Source organism: Sabethes cyaneus, chromosome 2 (genome assembly GCF_943734655.1).
Source record: "Sabethes cyaneus chromosome 2, idSabCyanKW18_F2, whole genome shotgun sequence".
In the NCBI taxonomy this organism is placed as follows: Eukaryota; Metazoa; Arthropoda; class Insecta; order Diptera; family Culicidae; genus Sabethes; species Sabethes cyaneus.
The window spans coordinates 18,097,647-18,116,148 of NC_071354.1; the positions used below are offsets into that span (position 1 = coordinate 18,097,647).

The 18,502-nt window shown below is 38.9% G+C and overlaps 3 protein-coding genes across 3 annotated transcripts; 2 read left to right on the forward strand and 1 right to left on the reverse strand.

Annotated features, from left to right (window-relative positions):
- Positions 1–3,713: 3,713 nt before the first annotated feature.
- Positions 3,714–4,843, forward strand: LOC128735147 (phospholipase A1-like). The gene is made up of 2 exons (XM_053829643.1): positions 3,714–3,756; positions 3,822–4,843. Exons 1-2 carry the CDS (start codon positions 3,714–3,716, stop codon positions 4,841–4,843), a joined length of 1,065 nt encoding a protein of 354 aa, XP_053685618.1.
- Positions 4,844–11,634: 6,791 nt separating this feature from the next.
- Positions 11,635–12,701, forward strand: LOC128735148 (pancreatic triacylglycerol lipase-like). Its single transcript, XM_053829644.1, has 2 exons — positions 11,635–11,677; positions 11,737–12,701. The coding sequence occupies exons 1-2, from the start codon at positions 11,635–11,637 to the stop codon at positions 12,699–12,701; spliced, it is 1,008 nt and encodes a 335-aa protein (XP_053685619.1).
- Positions 12,702–15,787: 3,086 nt separating this feature from the next.
- Positions 15,788–16,862, reverse strand: LOC128735149 (pancreatic triacylglycerol lipase-like). The gene is made up of 2 exons (XM_053829645.1): positions 16,814–16,862; positions 15,788–16,752 (listed from the first exon to the last, which is right to left on the reverse strand). The coding sequence occupies exons 1-2, from the start codon at positions 16,860–16,862 to the stop codon at positions 15,788–15,790; spliced, it is 1,014 nt and encodes a 337-aa protein (XP_053685620.1).
- Positions 16,863–18,502: the final 1,640 nt, after the last annotated feature.

Sequence of the window (18,502 nt, forward strand, 5' to 3'; positions counted from 1 at the left end):
GATAAGAAAATGACGTTCGTTGCATGGTTGTTTGAAAAAATTAATTTTCTGGCTGCAGGCGGTAAATGCCGTACAACCGAGATAGATACTTTTATAACCATAGTTTGAAACATGTAGTAATTTTACTATTTATGAGTTTTAGCTGACTTTGATCGCTACGGTGATAGTTTTTTAACAGTTACAGGTTTTACAAGTTATAAAAGCATGCGCATGATAAGTCTGGCCTCTATCTAAGAATGTTGTATTCATGTAAACAGTGAAACTAATAGAAGATGCTGCATTGATCATCGCTATATAGTGGGTAACTAATGTACCACCGCAAATCTACGGCAATAATATAATAACAAAACGGATAGATTTCGCAGCAAAATGCAAAGAAAAGTTTATTACTGAGAATATATTTTGATCAGGATTTCTCCACTACTGTCTGTATCTATCAAAAAGTGATGTATTTGTTAAATATTTATTTGTCGAAAACAACAAGCAATTTGTGAAAAGCCAATTCAGCTCAAAAAAATTCGAAAATTTTTTTAAAAAAATCGAGTATATCACAAATTTATCAACATTTTGATTTAACTTTCTGCCTCTTGTTATTAAAATCGGTAGTCAATTCATTTGAACTAATACAGAAGAATTATTCTAGTAAACTTTTTTATGTGCCGGTGAGACATTTGCCACATTCACGACAAACTTTAATAAAAATATTAACTGGAATCACAATGTTCATTAGTTTCTGTAAAGTCGCTCTGTTCTGGTTGGTATATTAAACTGTAAGTAAACTAGTGATAAAAACAATAATTAATAAACTCACCGAAAAGAGCTAAATCTCAATCTTCAATGGTAGAATACCGAAATTTGTTGCTAAGAAAACGTATGCAAAATCCCTAGCTCTTGGGTTTGCACTATTCTTCTCTTCAAAACGGCCCTGTGCTTCATTGCTGCTAGAAAATTTCTATTTTTATATTCAGCCAAATATTGCACTGAAACTCAGGTCTTCCTCGGCTATTTTGTCACTGGCGACATAATTAGTAGAAATCACATTCCTGTCAACCATACTTAGTTAATAAAGTCGAGTCTAAGCCTTACGAAAACGACGCAAATATTTAGCTGCACATGTTTACCACCGACTGTTTGTACACACTAACTGCACCACTAAATATATAAACAAACAGCCCATCCGCACAAGCTGATTTTGACAGATCAACCATAAAGCAACTAAAGCGACAAAGCGAACAATGTTTCATCTGTTTCGTGTATTGTATTCCAAAGCGATAAGTAGGTACAGCTTGTAGCGTAACATCATTCTCAAGTTTGTCAAACGCGCGCAATTCTGTCTACGCGCGCCAATGCTGGTTCGTGAGTTCTTGCAACTAGAGTGACTATATACAGAGTGGCGCCAAGTCATCCCGAATGTATGCAATGCGGTTTTTCCAAGGTTTTTCTTTCTCTTTCCAGCTTACGCGTTGGATAGGTCGTCTGCTCGATTGGAATGACACTGACAGATAATTATCATTCCAATTTTGACATTGTCGCCACTCTGTATATAGTCACTCTACTTGCAACATATAAAGGCATGAAATATTTCAGTTGCAACATCCCTGAAATGTTTCAGCCCGTGCAACGATTGTCGTTTATGTGGTGATGAACCGTAGTTTTAGGTGACTCTGAAAGTGCTATTATAAGTAAGAATAATAAATAAATAAGGAATAATTTAGTCTTTTATAACTTGTTAATCATCTGTAAGATTTTTGCCCTGTCCATCTTGCCCGTGTCATCATTTACCTGATGAGGACGGGAAGGAAAACAGGAGGAATAGGAAGGGGTGGATGAAGAATTTGGACAAACACAAGCACATACATACCGAGAGATTTTTGTACCCCCGAGGGGATATTGCAATTCTTGGTAGTTAACTTATCAATAGTACACCCCATAGGGGGAGGGGGTAAACTCATGCTAAATAAGAGCCTATCAATACCGCTTTCGGTAAGAAACATCAAAATGTTTCGTAATTTTAGTTTCCTCAAATTTCATTTAAGACGTAGGATCCAAGGATCCTATGACGCAATTATGCTACTGACAGTTGCAAATTACGTGATATGGTGTGCCGTAATCGGATTCACATAAATTACAATGAAACGATTCAGCTCGCAGAATCGTATAGCCATATGATAATTAAGTCTGCAGTGACCAGTCAAGGATCTGACAAGAATACTGCAATTTACCTTAGAGTGTTGCAAAAGAAATTTCGCAACGTTCTCTCAAGCTTAACAATGAAACTTTTCGTTTGATGACAAGTTTCAAGATTTTTCCAATAACGTTCATGTTCAGATGAAAACCAAGATCGAATCTTTTGTTTCATCCAATATGCCGCAAATGGTAAAGCAAATCTGCTCCAGATCTTACTAGTTCATCAGCCAATTCTTTTCCGGTTATACCAGAATGGCCAGGAACCCAAACCAGATGACCGGCATTCAGAATGCTTAGTTCTTCTAGTTGAGTGTGGCTGGTGATGACTGTTTTAGATTTGGAATTACCCGCACAAAGTGCTTTTATTGCGGCTTGACTATCAGAACAGAAGTAGACAATCTTGCCTATCAGTTCTTTCTGAAGTGCACTGAGCTCCGCACATAATTGCAAAGATTTCAGCTTGAAAAACGGTGCAGTAACTATCCAACGAATGGGATTCCTCCAATTCCAGCTCACGGCAGTAAACACCAGCACCCGCGCGACCTTCGTACAAGCAACCATCGGTATTACAGACCACATACTCGGAATATTTAATTTTTATTCGCGACAGATACATATTTCGCCTACGACTTGCAGGCTTCACCAGTTCGAAAACAGAAACAGACACTGAAGAAGCCTGCAAGCCGTAGGTGAAATACGTTGCTTGTTTTTGTTTTATTTATTCTACTAATAAATAATCATTTTTTCGGCGAGGTTTCCAAACCATATTTTGCGATTTTCCGGCACATGCTTAGATCGGAAATCGATTATTATTGGCCTTAGGTCTTTCTTTTACTTGCTGGAGGCTTTGGGTCCATTTTTACATTTATTTTATCCTTCCAGAATTATCCCAGATGTTCGATGATTTAGGTATTCCATTGATTGTCTTTCTAACACCGTATTCTTCAATTATAATCTACTCCCACTCACCGTTTTCGCTTCTGAAACCAGCAGGCAATGAAAGAATCGTCCATGTTTGAACCAGACAAAGGGTTAAGCGATTATCATTTCCTTCTTACCCAGGAACGCTGGTCATATTTTGTCGATAAAATAGAATGCTGAAAACAAAACAAAATAATGAAAATTTCTTTTTATTTATTTTTTGATAACTTTATTTATCTGCTAATGAAAAACATCTAAAGGAAATTTTTCCATTTGCAATTTCGCTGTACCTTTATAACCTGGAAGCATGATTCGTGTGTTTATTTTCTCGTACGATTTGGGTACATCGCGTTCGTGGTCTGAAATAGCTATCCATAGATTAGATTAAATGCGCCACCAATAGGGAGGGCTATGTAGTTTAAATTTAGCGCTGATCCCTTGTTCCAGCAGAGGTGACTCGATGACGGCCTCAAATCTCGCAGCAATCAGCTCGCAATATTAAGTGGTTTATTACTTTCCAGTTTTGCATATTTGATTAGATTTCGCTACGGCTATAAAACGAGTAATGCGAGGCTTAACCGTGGACAGTCTATATGCTACTCAAAATGAAGTTGTGTCAATTGATTGGATTATTGCTAATAGGATCGGGTAAGAATTTGTGAAATGATGGATTAAGTTGCATTTTTGCCATAACGTTGAATATAACATTTTAGCAATCGCCTTTCCAATTGAGGAATTCGGCCAGGAGGAGATCCCAACTGACAATGACGGTGGTATGGAGCATGTCCCCACATGGTCACTGGTTCCGGACGGTGACGGTCGCTTACATTTGGTCAATACCGATCCCTATGGTCTGGCTGGGCAAGAAGAACCAGAATTACATTTTAATTCGGATGCCGATACCATCTTCCGATTGTTTACTCGCAACAATCGCAATTCACCGCAGGTTATCACACTCGGTAATGCAGGATCGCTGGGTGGTAATTGGAACGGAGGTCGACAAACTCGCCTGATTATCCATGGCTGGAACAATAATGGAGATTCTGGAGTTAACGTCAATATTCGCAATGCGTATTTGGATCGTGGTGACTTCAATGTAATAACCGTTGATTGGGGAAGAGGTGCTCAAAACCCGAATTACATCACGGCTAGAAATCATATCAATGCGGTTGGAGCGACGGTTGGACGATTCGTGGATTTCCTAAACCTGAACGGTGGAATGTCGTTCAACAATGTATACATCGTCGGACACAGCCTGGGAGGTCACACGGCAGGTATAGCAGGAAAGAGAGTAGCCCGGGGTCGTTTGCATACGGTGGTAGCACTGGATCCAGCATTACCACTGTTCTCGATCAACTCACCTGGAGAACGAGTGGCACCAACAGACGCCAATTACGTCGAAGTTATTCACACCAATGGTGGCTTGCTCGGGTTCGATCTACCGATTGGTCAGGCTGACTTCTACCCGAACGGTGGACGGACTCAACCGGGATGTGGCACGGATATAGCAGGAAACTGTGCGCACAGTCGTGCATGGGAGTTCTTTGCAGAATCGGTGCGAAGTGGACGATTCAATTCGGTACGTTGCCAAAACTTTGAACAAGTGTGGAACGAAAACCGTTGCGTCTCGAGCGGTCCGAATCGGAACATGGGTGGAGAACCATCCAACATTGGACTCGCGACCGGAATCTATCATCTGACGACGAATGCGCAGAGTCCATTTGCACGGGGCTAGACTGACTGAGCCCTTGATACATTTACTATTCATTTCTGTGATAGATTTTTTCAACTCGAGCAAGCGTCACAGAAAGAGAGCTTGGATTGCGTTGTAGAAATCTAAGAGTGTTAATATATGTTTAATTTTGCAATAATTTCTTTTTATTTTTGGTTTTCGATTATAAAGAATGAGAAAGAAAAATTGTATGATTATTATTTTTGAATCAATATTATCAACCTATATAAGCATTAACCATAACCATTAGGTCCTGTAGTTCTGTAAAGCAATTAAAGCAAATCAAAATTTCAGATTGTATTGGTATTTCTTAGTTAACCTACAGAACTACAGGACCTAATGGTTTCAGATTCCTTTTTAATTCGGATACACGAAAACTGCTACCTTTATTCAGTAAAAAGACCACTTTCCATCCGCTTTCTCTTTCGCTCTTTCTTTTCTTTTTTTCTGTCCCGTGTTTCTTGTTTGATTGTTCCATTTTTCGTCGTTTCGAGTTTCATTTTTTCTTATTTTCAGTCCTGTTTTTTCTTATACGAGTGAAATGTTTTTTGTAATTTTTTTTCCCCGTTTTCAGTCTTTTCTCATTTTTCTTTATTTCCAAGTTTCATATATTTTTATTTATTTTTTCGTTCTTTTGCTTCGTCTGTGCAGTTCTTCTCTTTTTTATGCCCCGTTTTCTGCAGGAAGTGGGTTCATGGTGTGAGTAGTTCCTAGCAGTGCTGTTAATATTCATCAGCATAACGTTCAAACTTCTGGATTATTAGTCTACCTAACATTGAAAATCTGCTTGCTTTGATCCAACGTACATAATAACTAAATGCAGCAAGCATGAACTTCATGCACGAGAATATAGAATATCAGCGCCCTGTGATATTGTAACAATCTGATATTCACGTTTGACCAGTGAAAATCAATAAAAAAATTTATGTTGTGGTTTAGCATCTATTGCGTTCAGCTGTTGGACATAAGATTTTTCTTTTCATTAACTGCATTTAAAATTGTTTTTTACCTGCAGTGAATATCACCTTCTGGATTTGAAAATCACTTTCTCTATTTTCTATTTTCACGATATATTGAACTTGTATACTATGATGAAAATCACTGTGCAGTTGTACGTGCGAAACTCAGAAGCGAGAAAATTTTTTTTCTGTTTTGTTTGAAATTTGGTGATAATTTAAGGCCCTGGTTCATAGAACGAAACGGTGGATCGAAGATTCTACGTCGTCGAAGTGTACCGTGAATTCGGGTGAAATTGATCACTTTTTCAAGTATTTTTTAAATATATTTGAATAGAAACATATTTAAGAATATGATTGATCACATAAAATAGAACGGGTGAAATTGATCACATAGAAATCAAGACGATAATGCTATCAAACAGGGTTGCCACATGCACAGATTATTCTGTGTTTAACAGATATTTGGAAGAAATCGCCTGTACAGAATCTGTATGCATAGAATACAGATTTTCGCCAAATTACACAGATTAAACAGATTTTTGAGCTTTTACATGAGAGTGAAAGAGACGGAAATAGTCAGCAAAATGACTATCTATCTCTTTCACTCTCATTGTTTTGCATTGAACAGATTTTTGCACAGATATTTTTTCTCGGCGTACAGATTGTCAGATTTTTCCAACAAAAAACACAGAATTATATGTGGCATCCCTGCTATCAAACCATATGCTCTGACAGCAACAAGCTAACATGCGGTATAAAATCTGGCGTAATCGAGATAGGCAACATAACATCCTGCATGTAGGCAACAATGTCGCGTATAGCAACTAGCACAAAAATCAGACAGACAGCTCTACATTAGCATGGAATACGGCTGCTAAATAAATATGAACGATAAAAAAGATATTAAGCAAATTTTAGCATCGTATTCGTGATTTTTTGTTCAAACATAGTTGTATATATGTGAAAATGTACGATTTACGTATACAATCTTCACCTATCTAGTGAAACAAGTAATTTAATTCTCCTCATATACGGGAGCTTGACTGTCTCCTTGAATGTGTAGTTGCATTTCGCTATGTAAGCACAAACCGATCTCTTGAACTCTCATGCAACTGCCATATGGATCGTTTGTAAAATTTGTGCGAAGTATTGTCTGTCTTTTGCACACTTTTATAAATCTCCATTCTGCTTCACAGAAAGAATAAACTTTCGCAGGTGGCAGCTCCATTTCGCAGCCATAGCGAACTAGAAATCTATGTTGTCTCAGTTCATGATGTTATCAATCGTTTTATTTCGTAAAAGGTCAAATTGAACCATTTCTATCGCATTATTTTATTCATGGAAACTATCAAAGCACAGCCAGATAATTAGAGAACCAAATTAGTTCCATTAAAATTTCCATCTGCAACGAAATTTGTGTTAACGGCAAAGAGTTTTATTGGGCATGTTGAAAATTGTGATTCGATCAAAATAGTAAATTTTAAAAAATCAAGCCATTTACAAGATCAATCTTGCTGAAATCCAAGTAACTTTCATCTGTAACTCCATCTTTATATGAATGGGTGCATATACAGCTTTATGAATCAGTATAAACGTAGAATAATGAGTTTTTTACTCGTTGGTCCGCGGTGATCAATTTCACCCGACTGATCAATTTTGCCCGAATCGACGGTAACTGGGATATTGTTGAAAATTAATCTCATGGTCAATGGTTGGCTAACTGTTCGTCCTGAAAGTATGCCAATAGGGTGGTTTTTCGTCTTTTTCTCTTTAATTTTGTTTTTTTGCTGTTTTTCTTTCCTTCTTTTTCTGTCCCATTTTCCTGTTTTTGTCCCACATTTCTTCGTTTTTATCCCGTTTAAACTCTCTTTGCAACGTTTTCTCTATAAGTTTGATTTCGTTTGATACATGTACAGTATTCCCTTTCCTGCCTCGTTTTCCATTTTTTCCTCGTTTTTCCTTTTTTCCACTTTCTCTGTTCATTTTCTCTTCTATTCCTGTCCCATTTTTCGTTCTTTTTCCGAGTCCTAAATTTTCTTTGTTCCGTATATCGTGTTTCTTATACCGTTTCAAGTTCGTTTCTCTTCTGTTCCAGTCTCGTTGTTTACCATTTTTTGTCTCGTTTAGACTTTTTTTCGGTCCTGGTTTTCGTATTTTTCGATTTTTAACTCGTTTTCTATCACGTTTCGCGTACGTTCGTCGCTCGTTTTTTGGTCGTATGTTCCGTTCTTTCTCTTATTATGTCCTGCATTCCCCCCTTTTTAGTTACGTTCTGTTGATCCCTTCTGTTTATGTTTTCAGTTTTATTTTCTTCTCCACATTTAATTTTCTTGTCTGTCCCGTGTTTCCTCTTTTTCTGTTTTCGTTTCTCTAATATCCTGGTCCCGAATTTACTTCTTTTTCCCATTTTTCTCTTTTTCCGCCCCGTTTAAAAAGTTTTTCTCATTTTCTTTGTTTTCGTTAGTGTTATTTCTTCTTTTCTCTTACGTTTATGTTTTTCTATCCAGTCTCCCCGTTTTTTACTTCGTTCTCCATCTTTTTCTCTCTCGTTTTCTTCTTTTCCATTTTTCCTCTTTCGAAGTTCCATTTTTTCCTATCCTCCTATCACGTTTTTTATTTCGTTTATCTTTATTACATGTCAGTTTTTATACTTTTCTCTCGCGTTTTTTTCTTAAAACTAAAACTATTTTTACGAAATTAATTTACTTAACGCAAAAATAGTTAAATTAAATTAAATTAAATTAAAAACTGGGCTACAAAAATTATTTTTTAATATATTAAATTTTACAAAGGAGGTGGAGCACGAACCCCAGTGTGCCCCAGCCTTGACATGTCAGTGAAAACACCCAAGGAAGTTCTACGAGTATTTGTTGACGAAATAGGATTACATTGTTATGGAGGTAGATGCAATCTCAGCGTTATTGATGCAATCTGACCTAATTGGTTTGAGTCTTCGTATGATCCCCGCTGGGGTTTTAATCAGGGCACTGACATCTGTACACGAATATTGTTATATTTATAAAACCAACTTTATTTTCGGGCCCACAGCTAGAAATGCCACTATTAGCAGATATTTGATACGCATAAATTTGGGACCCACCAATTACATTAGTTCTTGTGAGTTCTGGTTCAATTAATGTTCTTGAAATTTACAGTACTCCATAAACTGTATTTGTTATGGAAAAGATTAGACTGAAAAAATAAAATACTCCGAGAAAAATGATAGTGTACCAAATTTATGCATGCACAAATATCTGATATAGTGGCATCGCTGCCCACAGCCAATCAGGCATTAGTTTCACTTTTGTGTAGAGCATTTAGGGAGCGAGCTGCGATTCTTGCTACGAAAACATGACGTCCTGCCAGGGGCCTGGATTTGATTACAGATGGCAGTCCAACTTCAATATTTTTTTGAAACGATGGTTCTACAATTGATTTCGAACCCATGGGTTCGAATCCGGTTATAATCTCAAATTACAGCTTGGTTCGACTCATGCACCTTCCAGCATTGGACAAAAGGTAGGAGTCAAAATGACTACGTGTCACTACCAAGCTACCTCCTGTCAGCTACCAATACCCCCCCCCCCTTCCTTTCCGCTCTTCCCCTCCTTCGCCAAAAAAAAATTTTCATTTCTTTCCCCTACCGTCCCTGCATCAATTGTAGAACCATCGTTTCAAAAAAATATTAATATATATGTATGACCACATTTCAAGGTCAAGACTAAAAACTTGAGATTAGTCTTTAGTCCAACTTCGTTTAATGATCGATCTCAGATTTTGATTCAAGCACTATTCCCCTAACTTTAGTGAAAGACACCAATATTTTTCTCTCAGTAAAGAACAGGCTACTAGAGGCCATAAAACACTAAGCTTTTGCAGAGCCTTCCGTTATATTTATAGTTTAAATCAAGATTATGCTTAAGCTTTGTTTACATCTGCCCGGCAACAAAGTGACGTTAGCGGAAGCTTATCTTAGTAAGAGCTGATCTGAAACAACAGGCTATTGTAAGAGCCATTTGAAATGGGATTTATGGTTCAATGATCGTTTTGATTGTGTCCAATAAAGATAACAGAAAAATGCTCTCTCAACAATGACTGTACCAGACTGTTTTCATTACGGCCTATCCATTGCAATGGATTTATGGGAGGATTTTCCATAGCATGCTTGCATCCCGAGCAAAAGTTTTTAATTTAATTCTTGGTTGAGAGTACGAGTTACGCGCATACGAGCAGAATTTATATTTCTTTTCTGTGTATCGATTATTAATTTATGACTTTTAACTGTTGAATTTGGACTTTCGACTTCTGATTTTCAATTTTTGACTTTTGATTTTTAACTTTTGACTTTTCATTTTTGACTTTTGACATTTGACTTTTGGCTTTTGACTTTTGACTTTTGACTTTTGACTTTTGACATTTGACATTTGACATTTGACTTTTGACTTTTGACTTTTGACTTTTGACTTTTGACTTTTGACTTTTGACTTTTGACTTTTGACTTTTGACTTTTGACTTTTGACTTTTGACTTTTGACTTTTGACTTTTGACTTTTGACTTTTGACTTTTGACTTTTGACATTTGACTTTTGACTTTTGACTTTTGACTTTTGACTTTTGACTTTTGACTTTTGACTTTTGACTTTTGACTTTTGACTTTTGACTTTTGATTTTTGACTTTTGACTTTTGACTTTTGACTTTTGACTTTTGACTTTTGACTTTTGACTTTTGACTTTTGACTTTTGACTTTTGACTTTTGACTTTTGACTTTTGACTTTTGACTTTTGACTTTTGACTTTTGACTTTTGACTTTTGACTTTTGACTTTTGACTTTTGATTTTTGACTTTTGACTTTTGACTTTTGACTTTTGACTTTTGACTTTTGACTTTTGACTTTTGACTTTTGACTTTTGACTTTTGACTTTTGACTTTTGGCTTTTGACTTTTGACTTTTGACTTTTGACTTTTGATTTTTGATTACTACTCGATAAATTAGCTTCTCTATCATTGTTATTCCTACTCTTAGCTTTAATTATTAAAAAATATCCGCGAATCGATTGCACTTACCCCATGCGATTACCAATACGCAGATAATTACAAAAATTCCCTATATAATATCTCTGGCGATTCGTTTGGAGTTTATTTCCTTCTGATATTTTGCGTGTGCGTAATTACCTAGATAATGTTTCAAGTATCAAGAGCCCACCTAGACGTCATTCGAAATACAAGTGTCTGATTTAAATCCTAATCAACTGATATCGTAAACACCATTTATACCTGCGTGACTAGATTCAAGAATTACGGTGGGGTTCGACCGAAAAACTTCAGTCTGAAAATTGTTAAGATATTGTACGTTATCTTTATAATGAAAACCGTATTACTACCGTTTGACATCGGGACTTTCTTAAATTCTCAATTGCATACACCTGCGAAATGAGAGAAAAGCTTAAGCTAAGTGCTGAAATTAACCACGTACACCATAGGCCAATCAAAACAAATCGATTAGATTCCCCTCTTCAAATCATTATCAGACACTTGAACAGCGGTAAGATCTAATAAAAAATACCAAACCGAGCTTCCTGCTACTGGCAGCGCCCATTCAAAAAGGGGAGTACCGATAAGATCGTCATTGAAAACGGACCCTAGCTGTCTTACAGACGTAGGCACTCGAAACTTAAATGATTGATTATCTGTATCTTGTGGTGTTGTCCTAACGCGTACTACTTATCGGAAAATCCGAAAGAAGACCTAATACGGATTAAAACCAAAGTATAAAATAAAGCGTCGTGCGAATCGAGTCAATACTTCAGTTTACCGCTTCGATTAGTCAAAACCAAAATGCAGTATACGGTAGCGATACTACCTTTGCTAGCACTACTTGGTAAGTGGAACGTCCTAGATGAAATTGAACAGTTAAGTAACGTTTCGGTTTAGTTTCAGTGCTTGCAATTCCCGTCGATCAACAACACCGTGTGGTCTACGATGCCAACGGTAACCTGCATCTGGTCAACCCAAACCTGTACACTGTTGTTGATGCCGAGGTGGAGCCGAGGTTCAACGCCGACACCGATATAATCTTCCGTCTATTCACCCGTTCCAACCCTAACGAAGGCCAAGTACTTGGTTGGAATGATCCCAGTTCAGTTCAGAATTCTCACTTCAATCCGGCCCATCCTACACGATTCACAATCCATGGCTGGAACAACGATGGATCATCTGCCGTGAACACTAATATTCGCCAAAACTACCTGGCTGTCGGTGATTTTAATGTTATCAGCGTTGATTGGGGCGCAGGAGCGCAAACAATCAACTACATCAGTGCCAGAAATCGAGTGAGTATCGTTGGGGAGATCACATCCCGCCTGATCAACACACTAATGGCAGCGGCCGGAGCAACTCGAAACAGTATCAGTGTTATCGGACATAGTTTGGGAGCGCACGCTGCTGGTAATGCGGGTAAATTCCAAAATGGTCAACTCCAATCGGTCATTGGTTTGGATCCGGCTGGTCCGCTTTTCTCCATGGGCCAATCCGATATTCTGACCCCGAACGATGCCCAATATGTTGAGGCCATATTTTCTAACGCTGGTACGTTGGGATTCGATTTACCTCTGGGACATTCCAATTTTTATCCCAATGGAGGACGTTCTCAGCCCGGATGTGGCATCGACCTGGCGGGAACTTGTGCTCACTCGCGCGCACATGAAATGTTCGCTGAATCCATTTCGACCTCGACCGGTTTCCGAGCGACCCGATGTGCTTCCCACGATGAAATCGTTTCTGGAGGATGCACTTCCAGTGGGGCGGATGCGATGATGGGTGGAGAACCGTCCAACCATGGCCGCGGTGTGAATGGTGTTTTCCGCCTGAATACCAATTCCGGAACTCCATTCGCTCAGGGTTAAATTGTGAACCGGACTAATTATACATACTAAGTATGTTTGAACTTACTGCATATCAAGGCCAAAATCGATATTCTGAAATGAAAAGGATTGACTTTTCTACTTTTAAAATAAGTTAGACTATAATATACTGCATTTATATAAACTTGTAATTATTTGTAATTATTCTAATTATTACGAAAGCCCTGCTAGTCGTAAAATATTTGTTTGAAATACATAAACATACAAAGATTTTGTCAATTTGCTACTCTGCAAAATATTACGCACACAGTAGCATCATTAGCAGCTTGAAAGCATTTATAACAATGATTATAATATAGAAAAACAAAAATAGGACCACAAAGTCACTCGGAATATGTATGCTGTATGGATCTCGAAGACATTCTACAGAATTCAGAGTTGAAAACTAATAGGAGACGTTGGAAAGGATCAACTCTCGACAAGACTTCACAACAATCATTGGTAAGAAACCGCTAGCAAAGGCACTTCCAATTTTTGTGAGAAGGATGTATGGAAAGTGTCTACAAAAATGTATGCATTTTTGAAGCAATGTATCGATTGCTGTAATTCCCGCGGCATTATAATCAACGCCATCTAGTAGGCGTTCTCCCAGATCATGTTAGGTGGTCTACCCCCAATAGCAATAGATACGGTAGGCCAGCCCCAGTTGAGCTATTTGGAGGCACGGGCTGGATTATTATGGATCCGACAAATCCTCCAAGAATGTCGGGAGTCAACATGCCAACGCGTCATACTTTCGTGGATTTCAGAGCAGTGTACAATTCAGTCAAGCGCGAAGAGCTATGACAGATTGTGCAACTCCTAGCCTTCGCAGATGCCTTTGATATCATCACTAGAAACATTGGAACGGCAGAGTTAACCTACACTGGACTGAAAACGGAAGCTAAGAGGAGTGGGCCAGAAATCAATGTGTCGAAAACCAGCGGTCACCGCCGGCAATAATACGAATGAGAAGATTCAACAACGCATTCAATCTGCAAATCTATTTTTTCTACTACTACTACTACTACTACTACTACTACTACTACTACTACTACTACTACTACTACTACTACTACTACTACTACTACTACTACTACTACTACTACTACTACTACTACTACTACTACTACTACTACTACTACTACTACTACTACTACTACTACTACTACTACTACTACTACTACTACTACTACTACTACTACTACTACTACTACTACTACTACTACTACTACTACTACTACTACTACTACTACTACTACTACTACTACTACTACTACTACTACTACTACTACTACTACTACTACTACTACTACTACTACTACTACTACTACTACTACTACTACTACTACTACTACTACTACTACTACTACTACTACTACTACTACTACTACTACTACTACTACTACTACTACTACTACTACTACTACTACTACTACTACTACTACTACTACTACTACTACTACTACTACTACTACTACTACTACTACTACTACTACTACTACTACTACTACTACTACTACTACTACTACTACTACCACCACTGTAAAGGCCAGTTGTAAAGGCCAAGAGTCCGAGTCCAACAGTTCTATCCAAGTAGTACACTTTTGGCCCTTTTAATTGCAGTCTCCTATTCAAGACAAACATTTGTCACATATCGGTTGCCAAAATTGCGTTGTAACAAACGCCATAGTAAGGTAAAGTAGAAGAGTACATAAGTCTCAGAAAACAAAGGTCAAATAGTCCAGAATCCGAAAATAGATAAAAGAAAAAATACGAAAGTAAAAATCAGAAAATTCACACATTTTTGGTTTCAAAATCTTGAAGTCCAATAGCACTAGAGTCTAAAAGTCCAAAGATTCCATAGTCCAAAAGTAGACATATCTAACCATCCAAAAATCCAGATAACCAAAGATCCACGAACTCCGAAGACTCCAGAGGTCCAACCTTCTAAAAGACCAATGTCTCAGAATCCGAAAATACAAACATATTTGGGTTCAAAATATTTGGGCTTCAGGCCTGGCTGAAAGTATATTTGGACGCACCTCGTGCGTCACCAGCACGCCTTTTGTGGTAGAAACTGAAACTATTTGATATAACTTTGTTGTCATATTTATCAACAACAACTGGTGCAAGTTTCGTCAAAATATTCAACCACGTGGCAGAGCAGTACAGAATGGAACTCGAACGACTTAAAAAAAATCTTTCACAAACTTCTGGAAAATCCAGAGTGGTCTGAACCAGAGTTGGTGGAAGTGCTAAAAATGCCAAAATCAGCAGTGTGTGATGTTCTAGTTTAGGTGTGGTAAGGCGGCAAAGAACTTTGAGGAAAACCGGATCTAGGTACCGAAAGCTGAGGGAGGAGGTTATTGAAGTACGTTAATTCCTATCCTGGTACCTCCATCCGGGATAGGCTAGAAGGTACGATGCCAACTAACAAACCACGCGTAATATCCTCGCTCGAGAAGGCTATAGATCTTACAGTGCCAGTAAACATCCGAATCGGCACTTGAAGCTCAAATTCTACCGGGAAGCGTGCTAGGCGTTTGTACGAGGAGCTAAAATGACCCACAATTGTGTGTGACCCATGATTGTGAACTGACTGTAATTCAATATCCCGCAAACTTGGGGCTGGTTTGAAAAGCTTAACATGGTATATGTTGTAGACCTCATTACGTATAACACTGTAAAGCCGTAGTTCAAATTCTGGGACCACAATTTTATACTTCTTTTTTCAGTAGAGTGTAGAGTTAGAACAGAGTTCCGAAAAAGCTTCTGGTTTTGACAAGCAATTTGCAGCGTCGCACTGGAAAGTGATGTAACATTTGGAACCGTCAATCAAAGGCATTCATAAAAAAGTGCCTTCTGTGAAAAGAAAAACAAAACCTTGGGTTTAAACCTCTTTCTAAGACTTGCCCTTCTTTATCGACAGAATTCACAGCCGGCTATTAGAGTACAGGACTAGAAGCTCACATCAAAAATAAAATTGAATTAAGATGATTGTCATCAACTATCTGATTTAAGTAAATAAGAATGCGTAGCACTTATTCTGTTATTCAATCATGCAGCATCGTGTTACAAAATCATTGTCAACCCTGAGCGAACGGAACCGCCGAATTGGTAGCAAACCAGAATATCCCGTTCACTCCTCGACCATGGTTGGATGGTTCTCCACCCATCAACGCACCGGCACCGGTTGAGGTACATCCACCCTGCAGGACCTCGTCATGTGACGCGCATCGGGTCGCTCGGAAACCAGCCGTGGTCGAAACGGATTCAGCAAACAGCTCGTGCGCTCGCGAGTGTGCGCAATTGCCCGCTATGTCGATACCGCAGCCGGGCTGTGATCGTCCTCCGTTGGGATAGAAATTAGCATCCCCCAGGGGTAGATCGAATCCGAGCGTTCCAGCATTAGAAAACACTGCCTCGACGTACTGAGCATCACTTGGGGTCATGATATCAGGCTGTCCTAGCGAAAACAGAACACCGGCTGGATCTAAACCAATAACCGTTTGAATTTGGCCATTTTGATATTTTCCCGCATTTCCAGCAGCGTGTGCTCCCAGACTATGGCCAATCAGGCTAATACTGTTGCGAGAGATTCCTGTTGCGGACACCAACGTATTGATCATGCGAGAAAGAACATCTCCGACGGCGTCCACCCGGTTTCTTGCCGTAATATAATTGATGGTTTGAGCTCCCGCGCCCCAATCCACGCTGATAACATTAAACTCACCAACCGTAAAATAATTACTGCGAATATTACTGTGCAATCCCGAGGTGCCATCACCATTCCAGCCGTGAATTGTAAACCGCGTCGGGTGAGACGGATTGAAATTTGAGTTCTGTACCGAGGCAGCGTTGTTCCACTCTAGAACCTGGCCGTGCAGAGGATTCGAACGTGTAAACAAGCTGAAAATGACATCGTTTTCGGCGTTGAAAAGTGGTTCCAGATCGGCGTCGACTTCGCTGAACTGATCCGTGTTGACCAAATGCAAATGGCCGTTCGCATCGTAAACCAAACTTTGTATGGGCTCAATGGGTGTTGATTGAGCTGTACGTTTGGGTAAAATGTTACTAATAGTTGGAGAAAATTAAGGTTAAAACTGACTTACCACCCAACGCCACAAGAAGCAATACAGCTACCGACTGATGTTTTATCATGGTTGAAGCTTGTTCTACAACTGCCAAATCATTGGCGCTGTTTTTATACAGTGGAATAATCGATAATAATTATAATTGGTATTGATGATAAGCGGCAGGCATACTAACCGAACTGGGTTTTTTGCCAATACGTCATTCTCTATCGCGATAATCATTACCAGTCTAGATTCCGTTCCTTGATGTCCAGATTTTACGGGTGGTAACACTAATTGAACCGATCAACTTACGCGGACGATTAAGTGCGTAAAGCAAAATTGAAATTCCAGGATAAAAATTAACCTTTGGAGGCTAATGTTTGGACAAACCTATCCGTTGTCTCAATATCACAGGCTTACAATGGGTGTATTTAGACATGCTTTACTTCTCCCAAAACAACTACTCCTGGTTTCCCTCCGTGAATTAAATTGAACTGAAATGTGTGTTGTAAATGTTCAACACGAAAAAATTCGGACACTTGAAAAACGCTAGCTTTGTGTGTTTCAATGACTCGCATCAAGACTGGAGAGAATTACAGTAAGGATGTGGTTGTTAGCCTACCTTATTTTTTTACAAAGCGGCGTTACCGGAACAAATGCGTCGCGAATCGGTCCTGCACGTTTAAATCTATGTGATGTGAGATGATCCTAAAAAGCATCCAACTTTTGAAACCATGAAACATGAAGTGTTTCTTGGTCTTGGTCTTGGTCTTGGTCTTGGTCTTGGTCTTGGTCTTGGTCTTGGTCTTGGTCTTGGTCTTGGTCTTGGTCTTGGTCTTGGTCTTGGTCTTGGTCTTGGTCTTGGTCTTGGTCTTGGTCTTGGTCTTGGTCTTGGTCTTGGTCTTGGTCTTGGTCTTGGTCTTGGTCTTGGTCTTGGTCTTGGTCTTGGTCTTGGTCTTGGTCTTGGTCTTGGTCTTGGTCTTGGTCTTGGTCTTGATCTTAAGCTATGGCTTGAATTCGAGCTTTGGTGATGGTTTCAGTCAGAGCTTTAGTGAGGGTTTCAGTCGGAGCTTCAGCTAGAACTTAAGTCAGAGCTTCATCTATGACTTGAATCATACCTTTAGCGAGGACTTGAGTCATAGTTGCAGCTAGGGCTTGAGCCAGAACGCTTGGTCCTGGACTTGAGGTCGGGTTTACGCTTGGACTTGAGTCTGGGCCTGGGTCTGTGCCTGGACTTGGGCTTGGGCTTGAGTCAGAGCTTCAGTTAGAGCTTAAGCTAAGGTTTGAGCTTGGGCTTGAGTCAGAGCTTGAGGTAGAGTTGTGCTAGGGCTTCAGCTAGTGCTAGAGCTAGCACAAGTGGCAGAGCTTGAGCTAGGCTTTAAGCTAGTGCTTGATCCCTAGGTCAAGAAATGGACAAAATGGAAGCTCTATATAATCATAGTGGTGGAAGAATGTGTATACAAGCGCCAAAAAAGTATTGCATACAAGCTTGCATGCCTCCATGTTTTAATATACTCACATTTGTAAACATTAGTTCAACTTTCACTTGACAGACTGTATTGTATTGTTATTATCTCTCGACTTTTGAAGAAGTTCTAGTTTTCTTGGAAGAATGTAAAATTTCAATGTCATGCTGGACAAAATATTTCGTCAACGCTTTACAGGCTTAATATTTATCTGATCCAAGTAAACTGATATATTGACATCTATAAATGATATTCAGTT